Raw genomic sequence first — 26,098 nt, forward strand, 5'->3', positions numbered from 1 at the left:
GACCGAAAGGTTTAATAAATTCTGGTGTCAAAGTGAATGCCGATAGATCAGTCAGAACTGACGGGATCTAACAAGAAAGTACATATATGTATGTATATTTACGAACATCTGGCACAAACTTTTTCTAATCTGAGTGGCTTTTATTACCTAAACAAATATGCGAGTGCTAGATAATTGGAAACAAATTTTACAATCAAAAACTACAAACTCCTTCTAAAATCTTCCAAGATGTATAGATATTTTCAAACATTAGGCACAAACCAGCCCTTTCTTATGCAGCGGAATAAAAAAAGGCTGTTGTAAAGATTTTAAAAATAATATATAAATTGCAGTGTAAAATTCTTGAGAAATCTCGAGAAATTATTCTCGAGTAGAAACACTAGTCCTGTGACATTATTTAATTAGATGGATATTGCTAAAGAGATGATTAATACGAAAAGGCTGATCACAGTAACATCTGAGAGCTAAGAGAGACGACGTTATAGAAGTTGTCCATTTATTATTGTGAAAGTGGTACATACAATGTTATTATGGCACTTAAAATGTTACGCTCTTTTTATTTTTATTTTTCTGATATCTAAGATTTATTAATTGCTCATTGAATGATTGCAAGAATGGATTTATGGATTATTCATTTGTTTAACAGTTTTAAGTCTATCCGGAAAACTTTATTTTCTGGCAATTGAAACGCTATGGTTTGACACTCTCTCAACCCTCGTATGTACATATATATAAAAGAATTGTAAACAAGTTTTTGAGCTTTTTTTCCTATTACGCTGTACATTAACATTTGAATAATATAATATTATGATTACTAACAAAAATAAATTAAAATTGTAAAATAGAAAATGATCAGTAGATCAGTAGCTATTAAAATAGATATAAGATGCATTAGGAATATAATTTAGTAATAATAAAAAGTATTTAAAAATCAAATATGTATATATGTATGAATGTGTGTATAATACGACGTATTGTAGATGTGTTATCATTAAAAAGCTTTCAATAGTCAAACTCACATACACTTCGTGTAAGTCATAAATATGTACATATGATTCACTTATGTATATTGATCCGAAAAAATGTATCGAATGTGTTTAAGTATACCAATGTACATATATTTGAATTAGTTAACACCCAATAGGGATCCCAAATATTCGTCGTCTTCAACTATTCGAATATCGAATAGTAAATCAAGAGCTATTCGAATATTCGAATATATTCGAAAATTAATAAAAAGGTAACATGTACCAAGCATAAATTTTAATTAATCGTCTTATCATAGTTGCCATTGAATTCCACCTCGTTTTTATAGCCAATAATAATTTACCAATTTTTTATTTTCTTTATTCATTATGATTTCTTGTAAAAATGTATATTTCGCCGGTGACTTCTTAAATATTCGTATTATTTTTCTGATGTTTATTATCGATCGGAAAGTGATTTAATTCAATCATTTCCGTATCTAATTAATACAAATCTGTTTCTTCACATGTAAACATTTCATCTTCTTCATTATCTTCATTTTTACATACCTCCTTTATTATCACAATTATCCCCATTATATATTTCATTTTCTTCATTATCGTCGGCTTCTTCGTCATCACTCTTTTCATGTTGATTTTGTGTGTTTAGTTTATAAAAAATTATATACACGAATCATATTCGAATAGTTGATGAAATATTCGAATAACGAATGGCTGAAAAATCAGACGAATAATTCGAATACTCGAATATTCCAATATTCGATTGGGATCCCTACTACCCAAGGTAAAAGTATTAAAAAAAACCCAATCATTTTCTCAAAACAATATTTTTGATCTAGAAAATATGTATATTATTATACAAAAATACAAATGTCATGTTTATTAGAATCACAACCAACCTAATTCCATTATACAAAAATTTAATCAATATCTAATTTTCTAAACGAGCCTTCGACGCCAAATATTTCGGCCGTTTTTGGTTTTCCGAGTCTCTTCCGTTCGTCCGACTTGTACGTCTCCTCTTCTAAGAACCAATCCCGATAACTCTCGACCTTTTTCTTCCAATGGTCTGAAAACAATTAGACAGAATTAAGGCCACGACCTGATTGAATAGTAAAAAGCTTTCAGATTCGCATTTGTAATACCAATTAACTCTTCCGTTGATATGGCATCGCCTCCCATATCTGAAGGCAGCAGTCGCTTCGGAATGCATTGGTGCAGAGAGTTCATATCCTGATTGTGAACTCGAACCTGAAAACAATCCTCGTGTCATTGATAAACGTCGAATGCAATTATAGTGAGTGTGCGTCCCGGACACTTACTCTGCTTTTAAGCTTGTCGCTGAGTAAGCTTTTGAACAAATTGAAGCCTGTTTCGAATCCCGGGGGAGTGTTGAGTATGTGATTCCCCTTCTGTCTGATGGGATAGGTTTTCTCCGAGCATGTAGTCACCTTCTTGGCCAACGCGGGGGTGAATTGAGAAAGCACCCCGAAAGACACGTTTTTCAGATCGAGAAGCAGCATCTGCACCCCGACGAAAAAAAGGGTTCAAATACACACATATGTACGAATACCTTTCGTCCATTTTTTATCGGGACTACACAAACTGAACCTACCTGGCCGCTCACTACGAAATTGTCGTCTTCCTGCAGCAGAATATCGGTTATCATGAAGGAGACTTTCAATACGTCGGCCAGGGTGTATTTCGAAGAGTCGTATATTCCCAAGCGTACCATATAAACCCTGTCTGCACCATCGTCGGCCAAGCCCAGGAACGGCAGTGTGACCCTGTGAAAATAACCATTTATCATTAGGCTGGCGAATTTTAGCACAGAGTGTACTTGTTCTACAACCGTGTCGTATTGTTCAAATTCGGCCAATATTCCCCATTGTTCCCGTTTCAATCGGTTTTTGTTGATAATACGGTTACCCAACGTTTATATCCGTCCGCTACTAAAGAGTAGCTTGGTTTACTGTGGCCAGTATGGACCCCACCAAAAACTGTCTCAATACTACATAGTAGCATCCCAATATTATATAAATTAAAAAAAAACTGGAACTTTTAGCGCAATTATGGCACTCAAATTATATGTACTTTATACATATATTCCATCATCCTATTAATTTCTTATATTATAATATATTATATCTTTAATTTACATATCTACAGAGGTGTGACACAATGGATGGACCACTAAAGTTAAATAGTAAAACAGGCTACTGAATGCAAATATGAACAAAAATTTGTGAAATTTAAGATTAAATATGCTAGTTAGGGTTCAGGTAGTAACCCAAGTTGAAAAGAAAAAAAAGGGGTCAAAGGGGGATGCAAAATCGGTCAATTAGCAGTTTTTCGGCTTTGGCGGTGTCAAGACGTTTCGGGAAAAATATTCATATTTTATTTCACATTATTTAAGTATTTATTTATATTAAGTATTTATTTCAATTTCATTTCATTAATAAACCTTTTTTTGTTCATTGCTAGTTTATATTACAATTGTTCACGTGTTTCTAATTAAAAAAAATTGTATATCAAGTGATTTTTAGTTTTATTTAAAAACCACCTAAAATAAAATAATTGACCGTGTTAAATTTTCAATCGCTAGGATTATTGAAACCAAAGTTTATTTACATCAATAAATTGAGCGAAAATATAGTTATCATGTGTGTTTTTAATATGTGTGTGTACATATATATTACCCTGATTTAAGTATAGCTTGAGTTTTTGGATCCAGGGGATCTCTATTGGCGAATAGTTCTGGCGCCAAATTCTTCATGGTATAGTACATGTCTAGTTTCTGTTTGCATCTTTCGATACTAAATTTGCAGCCGCGTAAAAATGACAATATCCTTTGATCAGCTGAAAATGAGATAAGATCCAAATAAACATTTTGTATTATACGTATATTTGAGTATGTACCATCTGTGAAATGTTCTTACAAATTTTTACATTAGCCAGGTGTGGTTCTTTTACTAGCCATTCTCTTATTGTTTGTAGATCACTTGGTGTTCTTGATGGATCTTCATTTAATTCCAAAGCTGCTTTTGAAGCCAAACTAGGATTCAGTGGTCTTATTGACATCGTGGCAACTATAAAAAAATATTATCTTTTCAAAATTAAAAATAGTTAATACATTTCTTTTTTTATAAATAAATATTCATTTATTTTTAAAAAAATCACTGTTTTTTTGTTTCTCTATATTTATACATTTATTAACTTTTTTTAAATACACAAAAATATTTTTTGAGAAGTTTAGCAATTGCCCGATAGAGTCCCCTTTGAAACCGAAGCAAATCATAAAATGATAATGTACAAGTTTAGTTAATTGTAATCGTATTTAAGTATACTAATTTTATCGTATAAGTTATCTTATTAATACAATTTTTTTAACATTTACAATTATCTGATTAATGTGAAATCTGTCTGTCATCTTCAATTTTGATGAATTAAAATTAATATCAAAAATAGTACATAAAAAAGTATGTGTGTGCAAAAAATCAAAGATTGATTATTATCATGCTGATGAACTTTAACACTATGTAGCGCAGATTTTAAATATTTATGGCAAATAATATACATAATTCAAATCACGAGTGAAATTATTATTAAGGTATTAGAAACAAATTTTTCATTTCACACACGAATTATTTAAGCTGGCCTTCAAATTATGCATGTGTTGTCATGCGCGATGAACCCAAAAGTATTGTCAGCTCTTATAAAAAAGATTCGTGAGTAAATTGAAGTAGCATCATTTTCATCGTCTTTCATTCTTTATCATCTAAATCATTCATCATCATTTATTATTATTTATCGATTACTAAATGTCTGAAGACCGGGTTTAATACACATATTTACATAACCATGTCTCAAAATATGAATTTACACACACATATTTCAAATAGATTTTCAAAATTTTACTGTTATTTACATTTTCATACGATAAATCATATATATTATTTCAAAAGTTTGTCTCGATAGTGTTATGAGTCCTTTGGATTTTATAACGTTTCACTAGTGACTCATGTGAAATTTGATAAGAATGATATGTTACCTTTAGCACAAGTTGTCACGTTGCAATGTAAAACGTCGACTAAAACTGAACAACGTTCACGTCCAATCACTGATTGTTATATGTAATTGAAGTTTTCGACGTCCTTATATTTTATCGTTCGATAATAAATGATGCAGTGTCCAACCTTTTATTTTTCTTTTTTTTATTAATTTATTACTTACGTGTATGCATATTTAATAATTATGATGTATTTTTGTAATGCAATATTACACTTAATAAATATTTATCAATAGTTATACAAGTGATAGTAACGATATAATATGTAATATGAAATATCATCGCATGGGTGTTGGAACATTTTATTACATAAAATTAAAAGAATAAAATATTAAATAAAAAAAATTAAAAGAAATGTGTCGGTCCTGTGTTCGATTCGCACGCCGTCGAATTTTCTTCAAATACCTATTAAATATATTTAATTTAATATTTATATTTAATTTTTTATTAGCCAGCAGCATAGCTCGGTCGTTAAGCTTATGCTTAACACCGAGAGGCGCCGGGTTCGATCCCATGAGCTGACCTCGATTCAAAAGATTTTTTCTGACTATATCTGTAATGCTGCTGGTTAGACCTGGATATTTGTGATTCCAGGTCGATCGTTTCCTATCAGAGTTTGCCATTTTTTTCTGATTTCATTATTGAAACGATTCCCGATTAAAAATTGGCTAAAATCCTTCCTACCTACTATGTCACCACTATTTGATATGATTAATGTACAAAAAAATGTATGTACAATTCATAGATGTCTCGTTATATTGCGAGTTTAAGTCAGTATCTCGTAATTCAGCGACTTGTATAATAAATAAAAATGCTGTATTGTTTGTAATTGGCCAGGAAGGCGCATTGGGGTTCACCTGTAAGGACTTCCTGGTATAAAATGTAAAAAATTAAAATTAAATTAAAAAAAAATTGACATACCTACCTACCTACCTACATATTAACAATAAAAAAATAATTATTGATTAATTAATTAAATAAATGTTCAATACATGCGCTTCTATATAATGTGTACTAACTACAGAAAAAAACTAGTAACCTACTTTGCACATTGAACCCATTAAATTAATTACCCAGATTTTTATCATTAAACTTAATTTGTTACTTCAAAAACAAATTTTTACAGTTCGCCGTGTAACGTTTACCAAAAATAAACTACATATGTTTGTATATATGTATGTAACTACTCTTTCTCATATTTTATTGTAAAGTATAATATTATAGTGTTTAATCACTATCTGATGATTAACATTGATTTTTCGGAACACAAGCTCGCTCCCGATGCCTACTTATCAATTTATCATGATTCTTATCTGTATTGTCTAACAACTGAATATAATTGCAAGCCTTGACAGCATATGTATGTATGTACATACATCATTGATCGTAGAGCGATAGGAATAATAAAATAAGTATCAATTTCTGGATAGATATAAAAAAAATCATCAAATTTTAATGTCAATGCAACTATTGCTCCACCCAATGTATTTTTTTTTGGTAAGAACTTGATCTACAAACTTCCTTACGAGTTAAATAATCATAAAATGTAATAAACGTGAGTATTTACTTGGTGGTGATCATATTTTACAGGAAATTTTTATTTAAATAAGTTCAATGATTCAAATACTTTTCATCAACTGGAGACACAAGAACGCTCCTATTATGTAATGAATACATTAATTTTCGCCAAATGTTATCTGCACTCACTCTACTTTTATAATGTGACATTTGATCTTTAAAGATAAGTAGATAAATGCTAAAACAGATGTTATTTAAAAAAAAATAACAAAGGTAATTTTGCGATTTTATACTAGAAATGTTTTTTTTTAAACATATATGTACATATATACAAAATATTATTTAATATCGATGAAATACTTTTTTTTATGTTGCCTTTACACTACATTAAACTATGTATATATGTATGTAGATATGTTTGCCCAACATGGGAAATCTATTAATTTACATGTTTCGCTTTATCGTATCCTAGTGGTTTTACCCGGCTTCGCTCGGTATTTATAATATAAACCGTTAAAACATGGTTAATTTCATAGTAATAATTAAATTGTATTTAATAAATTTATCGAATTAAAAAATCTTTAAATTTATTTCATCACTACTCTATTAAAAAATCTAATTTTCTTTTTGCACTATGTTCAAATTTATTGATGACATTTTCTACATTAACATCAATATTTCGATGAATATTTAATAATGTTAATTCCGTTAAACGATCTTGAGACATACTGTTTCTCAAATAGGTTTTAAGTCTTTTCAAAGTGGAAAAGATTCTTTCGGCTGAAGCTATGCTAACTGGTAATGTAAATACTATACATAATAATAAATGAATTGTAGGATAAATATCCTCGTCAGGGTTTTGAAGCGTTTCCTCTATAGTCGTGTATTCTTGACTCGGATGATCAATTCAAGATGTAATATTGCTTAAAATGTTTTCTTCAGGTTTTGTTTCAGATTTAATTGAAAAGGTTCCATTTTTGTTTTATTCTATTATATATAGGTATATATCGCTTTTACAAAATAATCGATTTAAAAGAAAAATTCTTAGACCACTTCCATAATTATGGGCACAGATAAAATTAGTAGATGGTGATATCGAAACATCTTATAATTTAAAAATCCCATAAATAAATGAAAAAGTGAAAGTTGAATACCCTTGTAGGATCGTAAGCCTTTTTTTATTATTGAAAATCCGTTTCGTATTTGTCGCATACTACCTAGAATCTGGGAATCACCCGGGATACACCTGACAATATTTTCACTGACGCGTCAATCAAATCATTACATTTTCAGGATTGGTATTATTTAAGGGTTAGGATAGGCTAGGTTAAGTAAGGGTTGGGCCTAATAATTTAAGATTGGGTTGTTCGGGTTAAATTTATAGAGTTAAACGTTGTAAATTCACTGTTTGATACATTTTCACTGCTTGAATCGGTGAAAATATACATATGTATAACATATTTTCACTTTAAATATGCTTTCACTGTAACATATGTACATATACATACAGTCATATGTTTTAATTTTTCCAAATCCTCATTTTAACTTTCAAAAATGTATCTAAAAAAAAAGGTCCTTACAATTTATGGCCTAGTGCTTTTAGAAATATATTTTTTATATATTATATTTTCAATTGCAATGCCTCTCCCCCCCCCTTGACCATTTTCTGGATTACCTAGTATTTCCACTTTATCCACTACTCTAGTCATAATTCTCACCCACGTATTTCGTTTCCTATCTTTCCTCATTTTCGTCGAACATACAGCATTCCATACTTCTTTAATTGCATTGGACTTTGTGTAAGATCTTGGCGTTCAGTGTCCAAGTTTCACATCCATAACTGTCAAATGACATTGATCAAAGATCTTTTTCTGCCAGCAAAGTGACATTTCTGATTTACGACTTATACATAATTTGAAACGAACACGTATCGTTGGTGATTTTATCAATTGACAAGAGTTATTTTTGTTCACTTTAATAACGACGAGAAAAACACTTATCAAGAAAAAAAAACAAAAAAACCTATATGGGCAAAGAGTAATTAAAGATATTGATAATATTATATTTATCATGATTTTGCACTGAAATCAGATTATCAGAAAATGTAACCTATATTATACCTGTAATTATACCTATACATGTTATAGCATTTCATTGTGAAAACTGTTTAATATAATTTTTCTAAAAAGCATAAGCATATTTTGATAATATACTAATAATTTTTGAAATTTATACCCCATATTTTGAATTACCAGTTTTAGCATTTTTCAATCCAAAATTGAAAACAGATTATTTATTTGTATATGTATTACATACTCAATAAAATAATATATGTACATATGTAAAAGTATATAAAAGGAACAAATATTTATTTATTCAAAAATCATTCATATTTCATGAATATGAAAAAAAAACATTTCATTTCAATTAATCAAATTCAAATATAAAAAATAATCATTGATTTTACTTTATTTAATCTACATTCAACTGACGGAACGATCCTTCTATTCCAAACAACGTTTCAGATGTTTTTGGTTTTCCTGGTCTTTTATTCTCATCGCTTTTATACTTCGCTTCCTCCAAAAACCAATCTCTATAGTCTTCCAATTTCTTTTTCCAATAATCTGAAAATTAATTTGAAACTTGTTAGTAAAAAATTTATTAAGCACTACACCAACAAATATATAAGCACAGATTACCCCTCAAATCATCTATAGGTCTAGCATCGCCACCATATTCAGCAGGAAAGATTTCTTTTGGTAAGTATTGATACATTGTTTCAATACTTCCGCTATGTAGGAAAACCTGAAAACATAATGAATATTCAAAAATTTAAATTCATAAATATTTCATATATTCGTACAAAATTATACTCGATTCCGATTTTTTTCATTCATGAAACTTTTGAAAAAATTAAATATTGTTTCCATTCCTTTTGGAGAATTGATGTGGTGAGATCCTTTCAGTCTAAATGGCATTGCATCCTTAAATTCACAATTTTACATTACAAACTAATAATTTAGCTATAATCTATTTTAAAATAAATTGTTCCATATAATACCTGTCCACTCATCACCACTTTCTTTGCAATTGATGGTGTCATCTGTGTAAAATGACCCATACCGACATTGGTCATATCAGCTATGTGGAGTTGACCAGCAATAACTGCTTGATCATCTTCCATGAGTAGAATGCAATAAATCATGTAATTTAGTTGCATCGCATCAAGAATTGAAAATTTATCTGGATCAGTTTGGCCGGGTCTCACGAGAATCGCTCGTGGACCATTATAATTTGACGAATTTTTTAATGGTAGTGTTGTACTTGATATCAAAAACACATTATTCTTCATTCAAATCTATTTTTATCTCTTTTATTTAACAATATAAATGCAAGTATAAATCAAACATACCCAATATTTAATAATTCCTGAATTTTTGGATCCATAGGATCTTTAACCTGGCATATTTCTGGAGCTGCTGTTCTTAACGTATAAAACATGTCCAATTTTTCCTTAGTTCTTTCTAAGCTATATTTACAACCACGAAGAAATGCTATCAACCATTGATCATCTTTAGCAAAAATAAATAATATGAAAATTAATTATAATCAATCAATTACATACATACATGTATAATTTTTCAGTAAATTTGAGTAATTTCATGCTTTATCTTTACCAGTTCGAGCATTGAGATGAGGTTGCTTAGCTAGCCAATCTTTTAGAGCTTGAAGATCTTGCTCAATTCGGTTTGGATCTTCATTTAACTCTTCTCGGGCTATCTTGGCCAATTCCGGTGATAGCTCTCTCAAACCCATTTTTTTAATTTCGGCTTTAATAACTTAGTGTATTATCGTTTCGCTTTAAAAATAATATGTGCTTATTAAAATAATGAATAATTTTATAAAAAATAATTGATTGTAAAGTAATTGAAAAATATAATATTAAAATGTACTAATATAAAGTAAAACACACATAAACAATTAAAAAATATTTGTGAGTATGCAAAATTATTAAAAGTCCAGACAACTCACCTCGCTTATTTTTTTGTATTATAACTACACACATATGTATGTACATACATATATTGCTTAATACAACTGAGAGTGTACTAAAAGTGTTATCTATTAAATTTAGTATTTATTGATTAATAAATCCAAATTGTCTAATGATTCAGTGATATTTAAGCAGTGGATCGCAGACTTTTCATAATCAAATTGATAACACAGGTTCATTATCGATGCAATTACAATTTATATTTTGTTTTTTAAATGCTTTTTATTATTACGAAATTATGTTCATAATACATCTTATATCTATTTTAATAGCCACTGATCTACTGATCATTTTCTATTTTACAATTTAATTTAATTTGGTTAGTAATCATAGTATTATATTATTTTAATGTTAATCTACAGCATAATTGGAAAAAGAGCTCAAAAACCTTTTTACAATCCTTAACAATTTATATAATTAACTGCATTTCCAACGAAAATCGTTCACAATGATAGTACTCATCATCTTATCTTTCACGCAATGCTCCGAAATAATATGTCCACCTATACTTTTAGAAACTCGCGGCAAAAGGCTAATAAACTCATTTTATATATTATATATAATTTAATGTTTCAAAAAACTAATAAAAAACATTTTTTTGGCTATTTCCAATACCTGCAATTGCACTGTGGTGTCAGTCTAGTAATCAATCGATTAATTTTTTTATTATATTTAATATCATTATCAAATATTAACTGATTACTTAAAACTAGATTATTTTTGATATGATTTCATTTAATCCATTTGACTTTCAGCAATACGGTCATATATCCAAAATGGCGTACCAACTAAATATCTCCAATGGATACTTTTTAATTTTTGCAGTAAAATATTATATTATCACAACTGATTATTATGTATATTGTAAATAAATTAATTTTTATTTACCCACTATACCAGGGGCTCCCAACCCCGTGCCGATTAATGTGCGCTCACCACTATTCGACTTCGAAAGATTTTTTTTTATTTTAATTTTATTTATTTATTTATTTTACTTATTTTATTAACGAGTTTCTAAAATACTAATTTAATTATGTAATTCGAAATCATTTGTCAGCATAATTCGATATGTTTATGCTGTCAACATTGCGCTTGGTACTCAATGGTAGAGCACTAGATGGGGGGGGAGCAAGACAGCAATATTAATTAACTCTGACCTCTTATTTGTATCTTCTCTTCGTTTGTGAATGTGATTGTGATTGCGATTGCCGCGTCGATCGGATCAGATTAGGCTGGTGGATTTGGGTTTATCGCAGACATCATGGAAAAATTGAATTCTTTAACCTTAGGAGCTACACGGAAAAGACAAACATGTAGCTAAAATGATAGGTTCTGTTAACTCATTTCTGTCTCTCGTGCATTTCTAAATATGAAGAAAATGGCAGGTGACAGTGAATTAAACGTGTCATTATTGGTTTAACAGCTTCGAGTGCTTCAAGAACAGTTTGAAAAGAGATTTCAGCAATTTACTATAATCGAGCCAATGGTCTCCTTTTTATCAATCCTTTAACTTGCCAAATAAATATTGAGAACTTACTTAAGTAAGGACAGAACTGGATCTAGAGATTTTAGACCTTCAGAATGATATTATGCTAAAATCTTTTATATCAGATGAACTCTGACTACTAGAATATAGTGTACAGAAAAAAATTTCCATTCTTAAAGAAGCAGCATACAAGATATGTAAAATCATTTTTTGATTATATGTACATACATATATACCTTTACGAATCATTGTTTTCAAACATGAATTTAATAAAATCAAAATACATATACATATATCTCGACTCACCGATGAGCATCTTTAAAATAAACAAATAATTTAATAATTTCACATGTGTTTGCCGACAAATGGGAACGGGAACGAGAACGGGAATAGGAACGGGAACGGGAACGAGAACGGGAATGGGAACGGGAACGGGAACGAGAATTGCATGCGTTTTTGTGGCATTGCAACGCATGCCGGGTTCAGCTAGTATTGTATATAAAAGTATAAAAACCAAAGAAATATTTATTTATTTAAAAATCATTCAAATGAATGTGAAAAGATCAAAAACATTCAATGGAATTCATTATATTAATTAAATTCAAATAAAATTTTAAAAAAACATTGTTTTTTAATCTAAATTCAACTGACGGAAGGATCCTTCTATTCCAAATAACGTTTCCGATGTTTTTGGTTTTCCTGGTCTTTTATTCTCATCGCTTTTATACTTAGCTTCCTCCAAAAACCAATCACTATAGTCTTCAAATTTATTTTTCCAGTAATCTGAAAATTAATTTGAAACATGTAAGTAAAAAATTTATTAAGCACTACACCAACAAAAAATAAGCACAGATTACCCCTCAAATCATCTATGGGTCCAGCATCCCCACCATATTCAGCAGGAAAGATTTCTTTTGGTACATATTTATATACTGCTTCAACATTTCCACTATGTAGGAACATCTGAAAACGTAGTGAATATTGAAGAAAATAAATTGTTTTAAATATTTCATATATTCCTACAATAGTATACTCGATTCTGATTTTTTTCATTCATGAAATTTTTGAAAAAATTCAATATTGTTTCCATTCCTTTTGGAGCATTAATGTTGTGAGATCCTTTCAGTCTAAATGGCATTGCATCCTTAAATTCACAATTTTACATTACAAACTAAGAATTTAGCTATAATCTATTTTAAAATAAATTATTCCATATAATACCTGTCCACTCATCACCACTTTCTTTGCAATTGATGGTGTCATCTGTGTAAAATGACTCATACCGACATTGGTCAAATCAACTATGTGGAGATGTCCAGCAACCACTGCTTGATCATCTTCCATGAGTAGAATGCAATACAGCATGTAATTTATTTGCATCACATCAATCATTGAAAATTTATTTGGATCACATAGGCCGGGTCTCACGAGAATTGCTCGTGGACCATTATAATTTGACGAATTCTTTAATGGTAACATTTCACTTTATATCAAAAACACATTATTTTTCATTAAAATCTATTTTTATGTATTTTATTTAACAATGCAGATGCAAGTATAAGTTAAACATACCCAATATTTAATAATTCCTGAATTTTTGGATCCATAAGATCTTTAACCTGGCATATTTCAGGAGCTGCTTTTCTTAACGTATAAAACATGTCCAATTTTCCCTTAGTTCTTTCTAAGCTATATTTACAACCACGAAGAAATGCTATCAACCATTGATCATCTTTAACAAAAATAAATAATATGAAAATTAATTATAATCAATCAATTAAATACATACATGTATACTTTTTCAGTAAATTTGAGTAATTTCATGTTTTATATTTACCAGTTCGAACATTGAGATGAGGTTGCTTAGCTAGCCAATCTTTAAGAGCTTGAAGATCTTGCCCAATTCGGTTTGGATCTTCGTTTAACTCTTCTCGGGCTATCTTGGCCAACTCGGGTGATAACTCTCTCAAACCCATTGCTTAATTTCAGCTTCAATTAATATTATGGTTTTGCTTTAAAGATAAAATATGCTTAGTAAAATAATGAGTAGTTAAGATATATTTTATAATATTTCAACAAAATAATTGATATACATATAATAATAAAACTAATATAAATTTAAAATAAAAATAATTGTTAATAGGATTTTTGACTTTTTTCTTTTTTACATTCACTAGTACATATGCATTGGAATAAATACAAGGATATATGTATGTATACAACGATATAATTTTATACATATACGAATATCTCAAATACCTTTTATGGATAAATTTGTGTAGAATGTTTCATACGAAGTATTATATTTGTAATTAATCCTATGTACCAATAGACTCTGAGATACATACATATGTCTATGTATCTGGAGAGGCAACATGCTCAATGGATAAACTTAAAACCGAATGAAAAAATTATTTATATGAACGCCAAAGATAATAATCGTCAAAATAATTACATTAAAATCATCATCTCATTATCTTGTCTACTTCATGATTATTAAATAATATAAGTATTAAAAGTTTCACGAAATAGTTATTTGCCATCTAAATTCATTTGTCAATAAAATGATAGACAACTCACCCCACTTGTTTATTTGTAACTACATACATATATTTCTTGATACATGTATGTACAAACAGAAATATAAGTTTAAACTAAAATACATAAAAAGCACATATTGTTTAATTAGGTTTCTTTATTTTTCAATACGATTTTTAAAAAGGATGAATTTCATTTGCAAAAGGGTTAATTTCATTTACAAAAGGAATAATTTCATTTGCAAAAGGATTAATTTCATTTGCAAAAGTATTAATTTCATTTGCAAAAGGGTGAATTTCATTTGCAAAAGGATGAAATATACTTGCAAAAACTGTATTGAATGTTCCATTCGCGACTATTCATATGTTTATATTGATAACACTGGCTACTTATCAATTTAATTACAATGTTCGTATATAATAATCTAAAGAAACAAACTACAAATCACTTTCTTTTAAAAAGCCATGTGAAACGTAAAGGAGGTATGTAAAAATAACTGCATTTTCAACGAAAATCCTTAGCGATGATATATTTCTCGTTTATAGTTTTCATACCACTGGTTTCCGAAATAAGATGTCCGCCAGAAATCCATCTATAATTTTAGAGGCTCATGGCAAAATGCTTGTAGACTTTTTATGTACATACATACATATGTATTATATAATATTTAATATTTCAAAAATTTACTAAAAAACACAATTTTTTTAACTATTTCGAACATCTATTGTGAGGAAATAGCAAATATTACATAGCATTGTGAGTAAATAAGGAATTTCATTTACAGAAATCGAATTTTAAAAAATCGTATCGTAAAAAAAATATGTATATTGTAAATCAATGTCTATTTATGCACAATTTCCAATTTAGGGCCATGAAAGTTTATAGACCATGGTACCCTCAGAAGAGTAGATCATCGATGAAAAAGCTCGAGGTTTAGATTTTGGAAAAGCTCCGAGCCTAGAATCGAAGATCTCTTATTTATAAACACCCAGGCAGGTGTGTTTGTCCACTATGTAATTTAACAAATTTCAATACCGAATCGACAAAATTGGTATTCTTTGTATGTATCTTACAATTAAACCGTACCACCTTAAACTTACGACCAATTTACTACCCTAAACGTAAGATGTGTTTTGGAATAACTTAGATCCCTTGGTTGAAGGTTAGTCCCTGCACAAAAACGTCCGGAAGCGCCGTTGTATGTTTGTTCGTTATAATTTAAATTTTTAGAATAAAAAATTTGGTACTGGATGATTGTATTTTGAAACACTGGTTTTTAGGTTCTTTCGTAATAAATAAAAACAAAACTGAGGATATCGTGAAGTCCCCTCTCTATACCCTGGACGAAGCCCAGAAATGTTCGAATCTTTTAAGGCAATGCCAGTTAGTATGCAATAATGAATAGCTAAAAAATAAAGATTCTTCAACCAAATCGACCAATTTAAACCAATATAACTTCATCATAGTAAAAAATATACATATATATGCAAACATTTAATAATAAAAAATATACATCAGTATTTATGTATATTTAAATAAAAACAATAATTGTATTTCGTATTTAATAATATAAAATAAAAAAATATATATTTATTTAAAAATCATTAAAATACTTTTAATTACAATTAATTGGAGTTTATTGTATTATATTTATATAAATACAAAAAAAATTGTATTTTAATCTACATTCAATTGACGGAATGATCCTGCTATTCCAAACAGCATTTCAGATATTTTTGGTTTTCCTAGTCTTATATTCTCATCGCTTTTATACTTAGCTTCCTCCAAAAACCAATCTCTATTATCTTCCAATTTCTTTTTCCAATAATCTAAAAATCATTTAAAAACATGTCAATAAAAAAGTTCCTTAGTCACTACATCAACAAATAAGCACATTTTACCCCTCAAATCATCTATGGGTCCAGCATCCCCACCATATTCAGCAGGCAAGATTTCTCTTGGTACAAATGGATATATTGCTTCAATATTTCCACTATGTAGGAAAATCTGAAAGCGTAGTGAATATTAAAAATACAAAATTCGTAAATAATTAATATATTCCTACAATATTATACTCTTTTCTGATTATTTTCGTTCACGAAATTTTTGAAAAAATTCAATATTTTTTCCAATACTTGTGGAGAATTAAAATGGTGATGTCCTTTCAGTCTAAATGGCATTGCATCCTTAAATTCACAATTTTTCATTACAAACTAAGAATTTTGCTATGATCTATTTTAAAAAATTTGTTCCATATAATACCTGTCCACTCATCATCACTTTCTTTGCAATTGATGGTGTCATCTGTGTAAAATGACCCATACCGACATTGGTCATATCAGCTATGTGGAGTTGTCCAGCAACAACTGCTTGATCATCTTCCATGAGTAGAATGCAAAAAATCATATGATTTAGTTTCAATGAATCGAGAATTGAAAATTGATTTGGATCACATAGGCCGGGTCTCACGATAATCACTTGTGGACCATTATAATTTGATGATTTTTTTAATGGTAACATTGCACTTGATATCATAAACACATTATTCTTCATTAAAATCTATTTTTATCTCTTTTATTTAACAATATAAATGCAAGTATAAATCAAACATACCCGATATTTAATAATTCCTGAATTTTTGGATCCATAGGATCTTTAACCTGGCATATTTCAGGAGCTGCTGTTCTTAACGTATAAAACATGTCCAATTTTTCCTTAGATCTTTCTAAGCTATGTTTACAACCTCGAAGAAATGCTATTAACCATTGATCATCTTTAACAAAAATAAATAATATGAAAATTAATTATAATCAATCAATTACATACATACTTTTTCAGTAAATTTGAGTAATTTCGTATTTTATATTTACCAGTTCGAGCATTGAGATGAGGTTGCATAGCTAGCCAATCTTTAAGAGCTTGAAGATCTTGCCCAATTCGGTTTGGATCTTCATTTAACTCTTCTCGGGCTATCTTGGCCAACTCAGGTGATAACTCTCTCAAACCCATTGCTTAATTTCAGCTTTACTTAATATTATGGTTTTGCTTTAAAGATAATATATGCTTAGTAAAATAATGAGTAATTTAAAAAATATATTTTTTATAAGATTTCAACAAAGTAATTGATATACATATAATAATAGAACTAATATAAATTTACATACATAAATACAGTCATCTGTATATGTATAGAGGAAGCATACTCAATGTGTGAAATAAAAATCGAACCCTTAAATTAGACGCCTAATATAATAGTTTATGAATGGCAGCCTAAAATCGAAGGGCTTCCATACATAAACACCCAAGCAAATGTGTTTGTCAATTCCATAATTTTCAATACAGAATCACCGGATTTGATATGCTATCTTACAGTAGCCTATATAGCTTACTCCCTATATGTTTTTTGAAAATACTCAGACTAGGGTTTCTGCAAACCCGGGTTTTCAAAACCCGATGGATCCAGGTTCAATGTTTTGAAAACCCAAAGGATCATCCGGGTCGAATCCTAGTCCTAAATCAAAATCAATAACTTCCAGATTTTAAATTCAAATTTTATTTATTTTGTTTCATTATACAATTCTGTAAACATATTATAGAAGGTGATAAAAAACATATATGTAATAAACAAATACAATTACAAATATAATACAGTATATCATGATGCAAAATTACAATAAATTTAAAATTTTATTTTGTTTTCCTAATTTTAACATAATAATACTTTAGAAACACTAAATCATTGAGAGACTTATCCCCCAATGTCGATATCAGCTTAGTGCAAAAAATTTTCGATACCGAAAATGTTCTCTCGTTATCTGTAGATGTAGGTTTAACGGTGCAAAGAGCATTATTAAGTTAATCAAAATTGACGGCTTTTGTGTGTTTTTAAAAAGAGAAAACTCTTGCTTTGAATTCCCGAAATGATTAGTTTTATTTGTATTAGGATTCTCTATATATTTTAATCAGGCTATTTTTTTACTGAAGTTAAAATTAATTGGCAAATAAATACAGGTCAATATTAATATTGTTAAAACAATTATATCTCAGCAGAGATATACCAATATTATCGGCACATTTAGCAAATATGTGATTTTGTGTCCCTTTATTATCATTGTTATTATAGAATTTTGTAGTTTTCCGAAAAATATAATTAAAACTATACTTATATTCGGTCAAGAATAAAACTGATTTTTTAAGAGAATTACAAGAAATAATTAAAATAAAGTACTTACCGTTAACAAAATGAGGTATGATGATGATGATGATGATAATGTTGAAACGATGTTTACACTTTGAAATCTTAGAGTAGTCTAAGGCAAAATTCCAAAAATATGTACATTGTATGTATATATGGGTGAAATTCTAAATTTAGCCAAATTTCAGTACGCTGTATCGTTTTCAGTATTTTCAAAATCCGTTCCATTCTTACGTTTCAGTTGATGACGCCCCTGCTGACGAAATTGCAGTACAATAAACCAAAAGGTTTCTGAGAAAAACATAAAAATCCTCGATTCTCTAGAGAATAAGTACGACTACTAATATTGGGGTATAAAATGTATAATTTCTATTACATCTAAAATAAAATTCAGTCCATTTTTACATTTTTTCTAGATCATGAAAACGATTCTGAGTTCGAATCAGTCAAAATCTCGAGTTCGAATTTTCCCATGATTACCATGGTTACTACGTACATAGATAAAGTAAAAAAAATTACACACAAACATTAAAAAATATATTTTATGGCATACATTATATACATAAAATATTTAATAAAAAAATATATAAAATTATAAAAAACACAGAAATATTTATTTATTGAAAAATCATTCAAATTAAATATGAAAAAAAATCATTTAATTACAATTAATTGCATTTTATTCTATTTAAACAAATTCAAAAAGAAATTGAATTTTAATCTACATTCAACTGACGAAAGGATCCTTCTATTCCAAATAATGTTTCAGCTGTTTTTGGTTTTCCTACTCTATTATTTTCGTTGCTTTTATATTTAGCTTCATCCAAAAACCAATCTCTATGATCTTCAATTTTCTTTTTCCAATAATCTGAAAAGAAATTATAGAATGAAATATATGTACATTTTATTAAAGTTTACTTTGTCTACGAAGTACATATTCGCAACTATATGTAATATACATATATACAAGTACATTATGTTATTAATAAAAACAGAGGCGTCATTTGGAGGGGCTGGGATGGGCAGCCGCCCCTCCTAGATTTGAACAGGACTAACCACGTTGGTTAATGTATTATTATGAATTTGAATTATAATACTAAACCAACAAAAACAGAATATTAAAATTCTTTAGAACAATGTCAAGTATAACATGTCGATTTTTCCCAGAAAAAAAATGTCAACTCCCAAATATATTTTGTTTTGATGTTTGTCTTACTTTGAAAGATATTTGCAACTCATTTATCCTACGAAAAAAATTGTTGAATTGAATTGCCTATATATTACTGAAAAAATGATTAAAAGAAATAGTTAAAATTCATATACATTTTTTTAATATAATATACCCCCCTCCCTGGGAAAAACCTGAAATGTCACCCCTGAATAAAAAATATGTATATAAACATAGATATAGATATACAGCTATAAACATATTATATAAACGTATTTAATATTTGAAATGGATCCTTATTAGGCTAATATTTATCTAAACTAAAATATTAAATACAACTGAATTACCTTTCAAATCATCAATGGATCCAGCATCTCCACCATATTCAGCAGGTAGGATTGCTTTTGGTACATATTCGTATAAAGTTTCCATGTCACCGCTATGAATGAAAATCTGAAAACATGTTCGAAATTATTTAATCAAATCTCATTAACATGAATTCATATTTTGTTACAATTTCATACCCGATTTCGATTTTTTTCATTCAGGAAACGTTTGAAGAAATTCACAATAGTTTCAATTCCTTGTGGGGAATTAACATGGTGGGTTCCTTTTTGCCTAATTGGCAAAGCGTCCTTGAATTCAAATAGTTTTATTCAAGAATCTTTTGATAATTATTTAATAAATAATTATTTAATATACTAATTACCTGTCCGCTAATGACCATTTTCTTTGCAACTGATGGCGTCATTTGTGTGAAATGGCCCAAAGTCACATTGGACAAATCAATTATAAAAAGCTGTCCAGCAATAACTGATTGATCATCTTCCATAAGTTGAATACAAGAAATCATGTGACTTACTTGCATAGAATCGATTATTGAAATTTTATTTGGATCATATTGACCAGGCCTAACGAGAATCACTCGTGGTCCGTTATAATTTGGCGAGTTTTTTAATGGTAATGTTGCACTATAACATAATGTTTTATTTATTTATTTCTTGATGCCATTTATGTATTTACTCTTAATTCTAGATTGTGTGCTTATACGGAAATTATACACACCCAAGACTCAATAATTCTTGAATTTTCGGATTCATTGGATCTTCAACCTGACACATTTCTGGGGCTGCTGTTCTCAACGTATAAAACATGTCCAATTTTTCTTTGGTTCGCTCCAAACTATATTTACATCCACGAAGAAATGCTATTAGCCACTGATCATCTTCATAAAAATAGTAAGCATCAACTTATTATAAACCGATTAAATAAATACATATATCTATGTATTGTGCTATATTTATATTAACCAGTTCGTGCATTGAGATGACGCTGCTTTACGAGCCAATCTTTAAGAGCTTGAAGATCTTGCTCGATTCGTTTTGGATCTTCATTCAACTCTTCCTGGGCTTGCTTAGCCAATTCCGGTGAAAGCTCTCTCAAACCCATTATTTATTTCCGTTCTTCTTAGAATTAACAAGTCTTAAAAGCAATGAATGTGTATATTATTTAATTACAAAAAATATATATTAATGTTCCTCTTTTTATTTGTTTATTACATTTTACATTTATATAAGGAAGGTTTTATTAATTTTTCTAAACCAGTGGTTCCTGTGGACCCCCCGGGGTCCATATGACCACCGAGGGGGTCACCATTTATTAGTCACCAGGTATGACACCATTTAGTAGTCAAAAATCTTAGTGAACGCTTGCATAGCTCACTAGATTATGTCATTAGAAGAGTTAATAAAATCAAAAGAAGTGCTTTAAATGAAAGATTGTTTGGAAAATGATGAAAACTATAATCGTTTTCTATTTAGCACCGAAGTTCGTTGGTTGTCTAAAAGTGCATGTTTGGATCGGTTTTATGCACTCTTTGATTCAATGTTAGAATTCCTGGAAAGTAATGACAACGATTTGGGGCTCAATTTAATTAATTCAAAAATTGACATAGCTTATATGACTGACTTATTTCCCAAATTTAACGAAACCAATTTGAAATTACAGAATGATCTTCATTTCAAGTTATGTAGAGTTATTTCACCTGGGGGTTCATGGTCAGGTTTTTGCCTTAAGAGGGGGTCCATGGGCAAAATAAGTTTGGGAACCACTGGTGTTAACAATCAAACTAGTCACGAAATCACATTTAAGAAGTATATAAAAATGTACTAGTTTTATTTAAATAAACGTAGAGGGTCGTTATTATATACATTTTAATTTATTGACAAAAAACGATTCACACAAATTGTACTTACAGCTCCTCTGAAATGTACCGAGACAAAGCCAGGTACAACTTGAAATAATCAGCACAATAATCACCATTATAAAAGTATTTTTATCTCATTATCTCGCCACATGCCATATCATGTACAAAGATAATATGTTTAATATAGATATCGATTTCACGTTATACACTAGATATTTTTGTGTTATCATCTCTTATACAAATATAATAGATATTTGAAAACACAACATGGTGAATTTTACCAGTTGCATTATTATTTATTGTTCAATAAACCAATATTCAGTGATAGTAAACTTTGTGACCTATTTAAAATTAAATAAATAAATTAAACTTAACTTAGTTGATTGAGAAATACTGACACAGCCAAAAATATTCACCATTTTTCCTATATCCGAATAGTAGCACTCACCACCGGCATAATTATAATATACATATGAAAGATGTTCATAAAACATGTATTTTTTTACATATATACCAGGAAAGCCTTACAGGTAACCCCAATGCGCCTTCCTAGGCAATTACAAACTTTGCAGCATTTTTTTTTTTAGTATACAAGTCGCTGAATTACGAGACACTGAAAAAACTCGCAAATTAACGAGACATCTATGAATTGTACATAAATTTTATTATACATTAATCAATCTCAAATAGTAGTGACATAGTAGGTAGGAAGGATATATAGCCAATTTAACCGGGAACCGTTTCAATAATGAAATCAGAGAAAATTGGCAAACCTTGTTGAAAAAAATCAAACAAAATTGACCTGGAGTCACAAATATCCAGGTCTAACCAACAGAACTACAGATATACTCAGAAAAAATCTTTTCAATCGAGGTCAGCTTATGGGACCGAACCCGGCACCTCTCGACGCTAATCAGAAGCTTAACGACCAAGCTATGCTGCTGGCATATTTAATTGCATTTACCTTAATTTTCCTTAATATATACCAGTAGACTTCTTAATCTCTGGTTTATATAATATATGTTCATATGCACTATTTTTACTCTACTGATCACCCTAATCTGATCGGTAGTTTAATCTTAATCTAATACATAATTTAAAAAGATATTTTGTATGTAACTATGTAAGATTTGGTTTGTAGAACCCGTGACGTCTCGAAAAATATAATTTTCTATGGCGACGGTATCGATATCGAATTCGATTCTGTTTTCGATTTCGATGCTGTTTTCGATTCCGATTGCGGTTTCAGTTCCGATTTCCGGTTCCAATGTCAGTTCCGAATCCGTATTCCGATTTCAGTTCTGGATCAGGATTTCAGTTCGGACTCCCGATTTCTTATTCCGACTCCCGGTTCCGATTTCAGTTCTGATTCCCGATTCCTATTCCTGATTGGCTGACGTTAAATTATTTTTCGATTCATATAAATTGTGTTTAATATTAAATTAGTCATGTTTAAGCGTTTTATATTACAAATACTGAGCGAAGCCGGGTAAAACCACTAGTATTTTATATAGGAACTTTTTCGAAAATAATTTAGTTGGGGTCCCATTGCATCAGAAGCTTAAAAAAACATATTTAAATGCTAATGATTACTTCGACTTCATTTACATAAAATATTAATATTTTATAAGAATATTCGGCAACTACATATGTATATTCATAAAATTCCAATATTTAAATACAGCCGTTGAGGAAAAAACGTTATTTATTCATGTATTATTTAGTATAAAAAATAATGGGCTAGATTTCTTACGGTACATATGTACATACCTATGTATGTGTAATATTAATACATCCTTTCCAGTTTCCGCTATGAATAAAAATCAGAAAATATAATCCATTGTTTTAACAATTTTATATTACATTTTGTAATATCATGATCGATTTTTGTTTTTATTTTTTATTTTGTCTATATTTTTCATTCATGAAACGTGTGAGGAAATTTTGGGATTGTCTCAAATCATTGTGGAGAATTAAAAAATGGTAAGCTCCTGTTTGTCTGAGTGGCATTGCTTCCTTAAATTCATATGATATAAAAAATTAATTTATATACATACATATGTACATATATACAAATGTATAATCATAACCAATTTTTATAAAAATTGTTTCATACATATGTAAAATGTTCATGTGTGTAAAAACTTACATAAATATAAATAAATAAAATGAACTCTCGAATCCGAAGGACTCCGTGTAACCACCATATTCATAAATTGATGTTTTTCCATAAATATTGATATACTATTGTTATTTTTAATGTTGACCGGTTCATGCATAAGGATGATACTTATAAGCTAGGCAGTATTTTAGCGCTTGAATTTCTTGTCCGATTTGCTATGGATCTTCATTAAACACTTTTTAGGCAATCTTAGTCAATTCCGATGAAAGCCCTCTCAAATCCGTTGTTTGGTTTCAATCCAAAATACATTAGTATACACAGTTATACGAAATAACAAATTAATGCTTAAAATATGCATAAAAATAATTAAACACATAGTGATGTTGCTTTATAATCAAGGTCACCGTATGATTTGTAGTGAAAAAAGTCTGGAAAAGGCTAACTTTCTTCATATGAAATATAATGTAATATACATATATATATATATATATATATATATATATATATATATATATATATATATATATATATATATATATATATATATATATATATATATATATATATATATATATATATATATATTCTTATAAACCAAACTCGATAGTTTTTCATATATATGTATATGTACATATGTATATGAATGATCCATAATATTTTCTATATTTGTTAGTTTTTTACCGAGACAACCAAATATTTGAACTCTTTTGAGTAAATCTCAGCTTTTCCCTATTTTTACAAACCTCCTTTACGTTTCACTTATTATACCATAATTACATTTTGCATTTATTAAAATTTTCAAATTTCATACTATGCTAGCCGACATTGCTAACAAAATTGGGAAAAAACCTTCAGAATTCTCCAACCCCTTCCAAAATACAATTCTCCAATACCAAAATAATTCTCTAAACAATAATGGACAAACACACTTGCTCGGCGCTGCTCGGGTGATTTTATATAAGAGCTATTTGATACCAAACTCTGGGCCTTATGAAAGCATATCTACAGCCTAAGTTAAGCTACCGTGAGATAGTATACCAAATTTGGTAGGCCTAAGTTGAAAACTGCAACTTTGCATAGCGAACAGACACATACAAAAATATATTGGAATACGACTATAATATTATAATTTCAATTTTAAAAACGAGTTTTAATTTATAAAAACCATTAAATAAACTGGTTTTACCATATAGCTTCATGGTTCACACAGATTATTCATAAATGTACATATGTGAATATGTATTTATGTACGTATACTTATTATATTTCGACATTATTGTAATATGTCGAATATGTACAAAAAATTTAAAACCACAAAATAGAATAATATAATAAAAACTGGACGTCGGTGATAATATATAAAATTTAAATTTCTTTGTGAATAGCGTGAAAAACAATTCACATTGTACATATATACATACACATGTATATTGTTTAATATGACAGATAGTTTACTACAAATTTTATCTATCGAACCTAATATTCATTGTTTTTTTTTAATTCAGTTATGTTAAACCATGATTCATACATACACATATATTCGTATTTCAACATTTGTAACACATAACATTAAATTTTATTATGAAAATATTTAGAAACTTTACCTTATTTATCTATCAGACTAAGGGCACGCAGTAGCTTTCCTTAAGAGAAGACTTCAAACCGAATAGTTGAGGTTAAATATATGAATGGAGGAGCACACACGAACACGACACGACAACACTACAGACACCTTTCTACTCATGCTATACTGGAC

The 26,098-nt window shown here is 29.1% G+C and overlaps 5 protein-coding genes across 5 annotated transcripts; all 5 read right to left on the reverse strand.

Moving 5' to 3' along the window:
- Nucleotides 1-1,351: 1,351 nt before the first annotated feature.
- Nucleotides 1,352-5,170, reverse strand: LOC143915334 (retinol-binding protein pinta-like). The gene is made up of 7 exons (XM_077435941.1): nucleotides 5,038-5,170; nucleotides 3,926-4,075; nucleotides 3,686-3,845; nucleotides 2,602-2,773; nucleotides 2,309-2,509; nucleotides 2,132-2,237; nucleotides 1,352-2,055 (listed from the first exon to the last, which is right to left on the reverse strand). Exons 2-7 carry the CDS (start codon nucleotides 4,065-4,067, stop codon nucleotides 1,907-1,909), a joined length of 930 nt encoding a protein of 309 aa, XP_077292067.1. The 5' UTR covers nucleotides 4,068-4,075; nucleotides 5,038-5,170; the 3' UTR covers nucleotides 1,352-1,906.
- Nucleotides 5,171-8,833: 3,663 nt separating this feature from the next.
- Nucleotides 8,834-10,697, reverse strand: LOC143915074 (retinol-binding protein pinta-like). Its single transcript, XM_077435501.1, has 7 exons — nucleotides 10,606-10,697; nucleotides 10,251-10,432; nucleotides 9,986-10,145; nucleotides 9,635-9,896; nucleotides 9,447-9,557; nucleotides 9,273-9,378; nucleotides 8,834-9,197 (listed from the first exon to the last, which is right to left on the reverse strand). Exons 2-7 carry the CDS (start codon nucleotides 10,387-10,389, stop codon nucleotides 9,046-9,048), a joined length of 930 nt encoding a protein of 309 aa, XP_077291627.1. The 5' UTR covers nucleotides 10,390-10,432; nucleotides 10,606-10,697; the 3' UTR covers nucleotides 8,834-9,045.
- A 923-nt stretch (nucleotides 10,698-11,620) lies between these two features.
- LOC143915531 (retinol-binding protein pinta-like) lies at nucleotides 11,621-14,145 on the reverse strand. The gene is made up of 6 exons (XM_077436228.1): nucleotides 13,951-14,145; nucleotides 13,686-13,845; nucleotides 13,335-13,596; nucleotides 13,147-13,257; nucleotides 12,971-13,076; nucleotides 11,621-12,896 (listed from the first exon to the last, which is right to left on the reverse strand). The coding sequence occupies exons 1-6, from the start codon at nucleotides 14,087-14,089 to the stop codon at nucleotides 12,745-12,747; spliced, it is 930 nt and encodes a 309-aa protein (XP_077292354.1). The 5' UTR covers nucleotides 14,090-14,145; the 3' UTR covers nucleotides 11,621-12,744.
- Nucleotides 14,146-16,228: 2,083 nt separating this feature from the next.
- On the reverse strand, nucleotides 16,229-26,086 carry LOC143915336 (retinol-binding protein pinta-like). Its single transcript, XM_077435944.1, has 7 exons — nucleotides 25,947-26,086; nucleotides 17,522-17,696; nucleotides 17,265-17,424; nucleotides 16,914-17,175; nucleotides 16,727-16,837; nucleotides 16,553-16,658; nucleotides 16,229-16,480 (listed from the first exon to the last, which is right to left on the reverse strand). Exons 2-7 carry the CDS (start codon nucleotides 17,658-17,660, stop codon nucleotides 16,329-16,331), a joined length of 930 nt encoding a protein of 309 aa, XP_077292070.1. The 5' UTR covers nucleotides 17,661-17,696; nucleotides 25,947-26,086; the 3' UTR covers nucleotides 16,229-16,328.
- LOC143915335 (retinol-binding protein pinta-like) lies at nucleotides 19,434-22,331 on the reverse strand. Its single transcript, XM_077435943.1, has 7 exons — nucleotides 22,270-22,331; nucleotides 21,325-21,496; nucleotides 21,080-21,239; nucleotides 20,724-20,985; nucleotides 20,539-20,649; nucleotides 20,362-20,467; nucleotides 19,434-19,714 (listed from the first exon to the last, which is right to left on the reverse strand). The coding sequence occupies exons 2-7, from the start codon at nucleotides 21,461-21,463 to the stop codon at nucleotides 19,563-19,565; spliced, it is 930 nt and encodes a 309-aa protein (XP_077292069.1). The 5' UTR covers nucleotides 21,464-21,496; nucleotides 22,270-22,331; the 3' UTR covers nucleotides 19,434-19,562.
- Nucleotides 26,087-26,098: the final 12 nt, after the last annotated feature.

The sequence above is a fragment of the Arctopsyche grandis genome, chromosome 8 (genome assembly GCF_051622035.1).
Source record: "Arctopsyche grandis isolate Sample6627 chromosome 8, ASM5162203v2, whole genome shotgun sequence".
In the NCBI taxonomy this organism is placed as follows: Eukaryota; Metazoa; Arthropoda; class Insecta; order Trichoptera; family Hydropsychidae; genus Arctopsyche; species Arctopsyche grandis.

Excerpts from the sequence above, each read along its gene's own strand:
- LOC143915074 (XM_077435501.1), bottom strand. The coding sequence starts at position 10,389 with ATGGGTTTGAGAGAGCTATCACCGGAATTGGCCAAGATAGCCCGAGAA. Across the intron at positions 9,897-9,985 it reads CAGGAATTATTAAATATTGG|TACAACACTACCATTAAAAA; the intron begins GTATGTTTGATT and ends TTTGATATCAAG. Across the intron at positions 9,198-9,272 it reads ACCTATAGATGATTTGAGGG|ATTATTGGAAAAAGAAATTG; the intron begins GTAATCTGTGCT and ends ATTAATTTTCAG.
- LOC143915336 (XM_077435944.1), bottom strand. The coding sequence starts at position 17,660 with ATGGGTTTGAGAGAGTTATCACCTGAGTTGGCCAAGATAGCCCGAGAA. Across the intron at positions 17,176-17,264 it reads CAGGAATTATTAAATATCGG|TGCAATGTTACCATTAAAAA; the intron begins GTATGTTTGATT and ends TATGATATCAAG. Across the intron at positions 16,481-16,552 it reads ACCCATAGATGATTTGAGGG|ATTATTGGAAAAAGAAATTG; the intron begins GTAAAATGTGCT and ends AATGATTTTTAG.
- LOC143915334 (XM_077435941.1), bottom strand. The coding sequence starts at position 4,067 with ATGTCAATAAGACCACTGAATCCTAGTTTGGCTTCAAAAGCAGCTTTG. Across the intron at positions 2,238-2,308 it reads GCGACAAGCTTAAAAGCAGA|GTTCGAGTTCACAATCAGGA; the intron begins GTAAGTGTCCGG and ends GATTGTTTTCAG. Across the intron at positions 2,056-2,131 it reads ATCAACGGAAGAGTTAATTG|ACCATTGGAAGAAAAAGGTC; the intron begins GTATTACAAATG and ends AATTGTTTTCAG.
- LOC143915335 (XM_077435943.1), bottom strand. The coding sequence starts at position 21,463 with ATGGGTTTGAGAGAGCTTTCACCGGAATTGGCTAAGCAAGCCCAGGAA. Across the intron at positions 21,240-21,324 it reads TCATCTCAATGCACGAACTG|ATGATCAGTGGCTAATAGCA; the intron begins GTTAATATAAAT and ends ATTTTTATGAAG. Across the intron at positions 20,468-20,538 it reads ATGAAAAAAATCGAAATCGG|ATTTTCATTCATAGCGGTGA; the intron begins GTATGAAATTGT and ends ACATGTTTTCAG.
- LOC143915531 (XM_077436228.1), bottom strand. The coding sequence starts at position 14,089 with ATGGGTTTGAGAGAGTTATCACCCGAGTTGGCCAAGATAGCCCGAGAA. Across the intron at positions 13,597-13,685 it reads CAGGAATTATTAAATATTGG|TGAAATGTTACCATTAAAGA; the intron begins GTATGTTTAACT and ends TTTGATATAAAG. Across the intron at positions 13,258-13,334 it reads AAGTGGTGATGAGTGGACAG|GATGCAATGCCATTTAGACT; the intron begins GTATTATATGGA and ends TGTGAATTTAAG.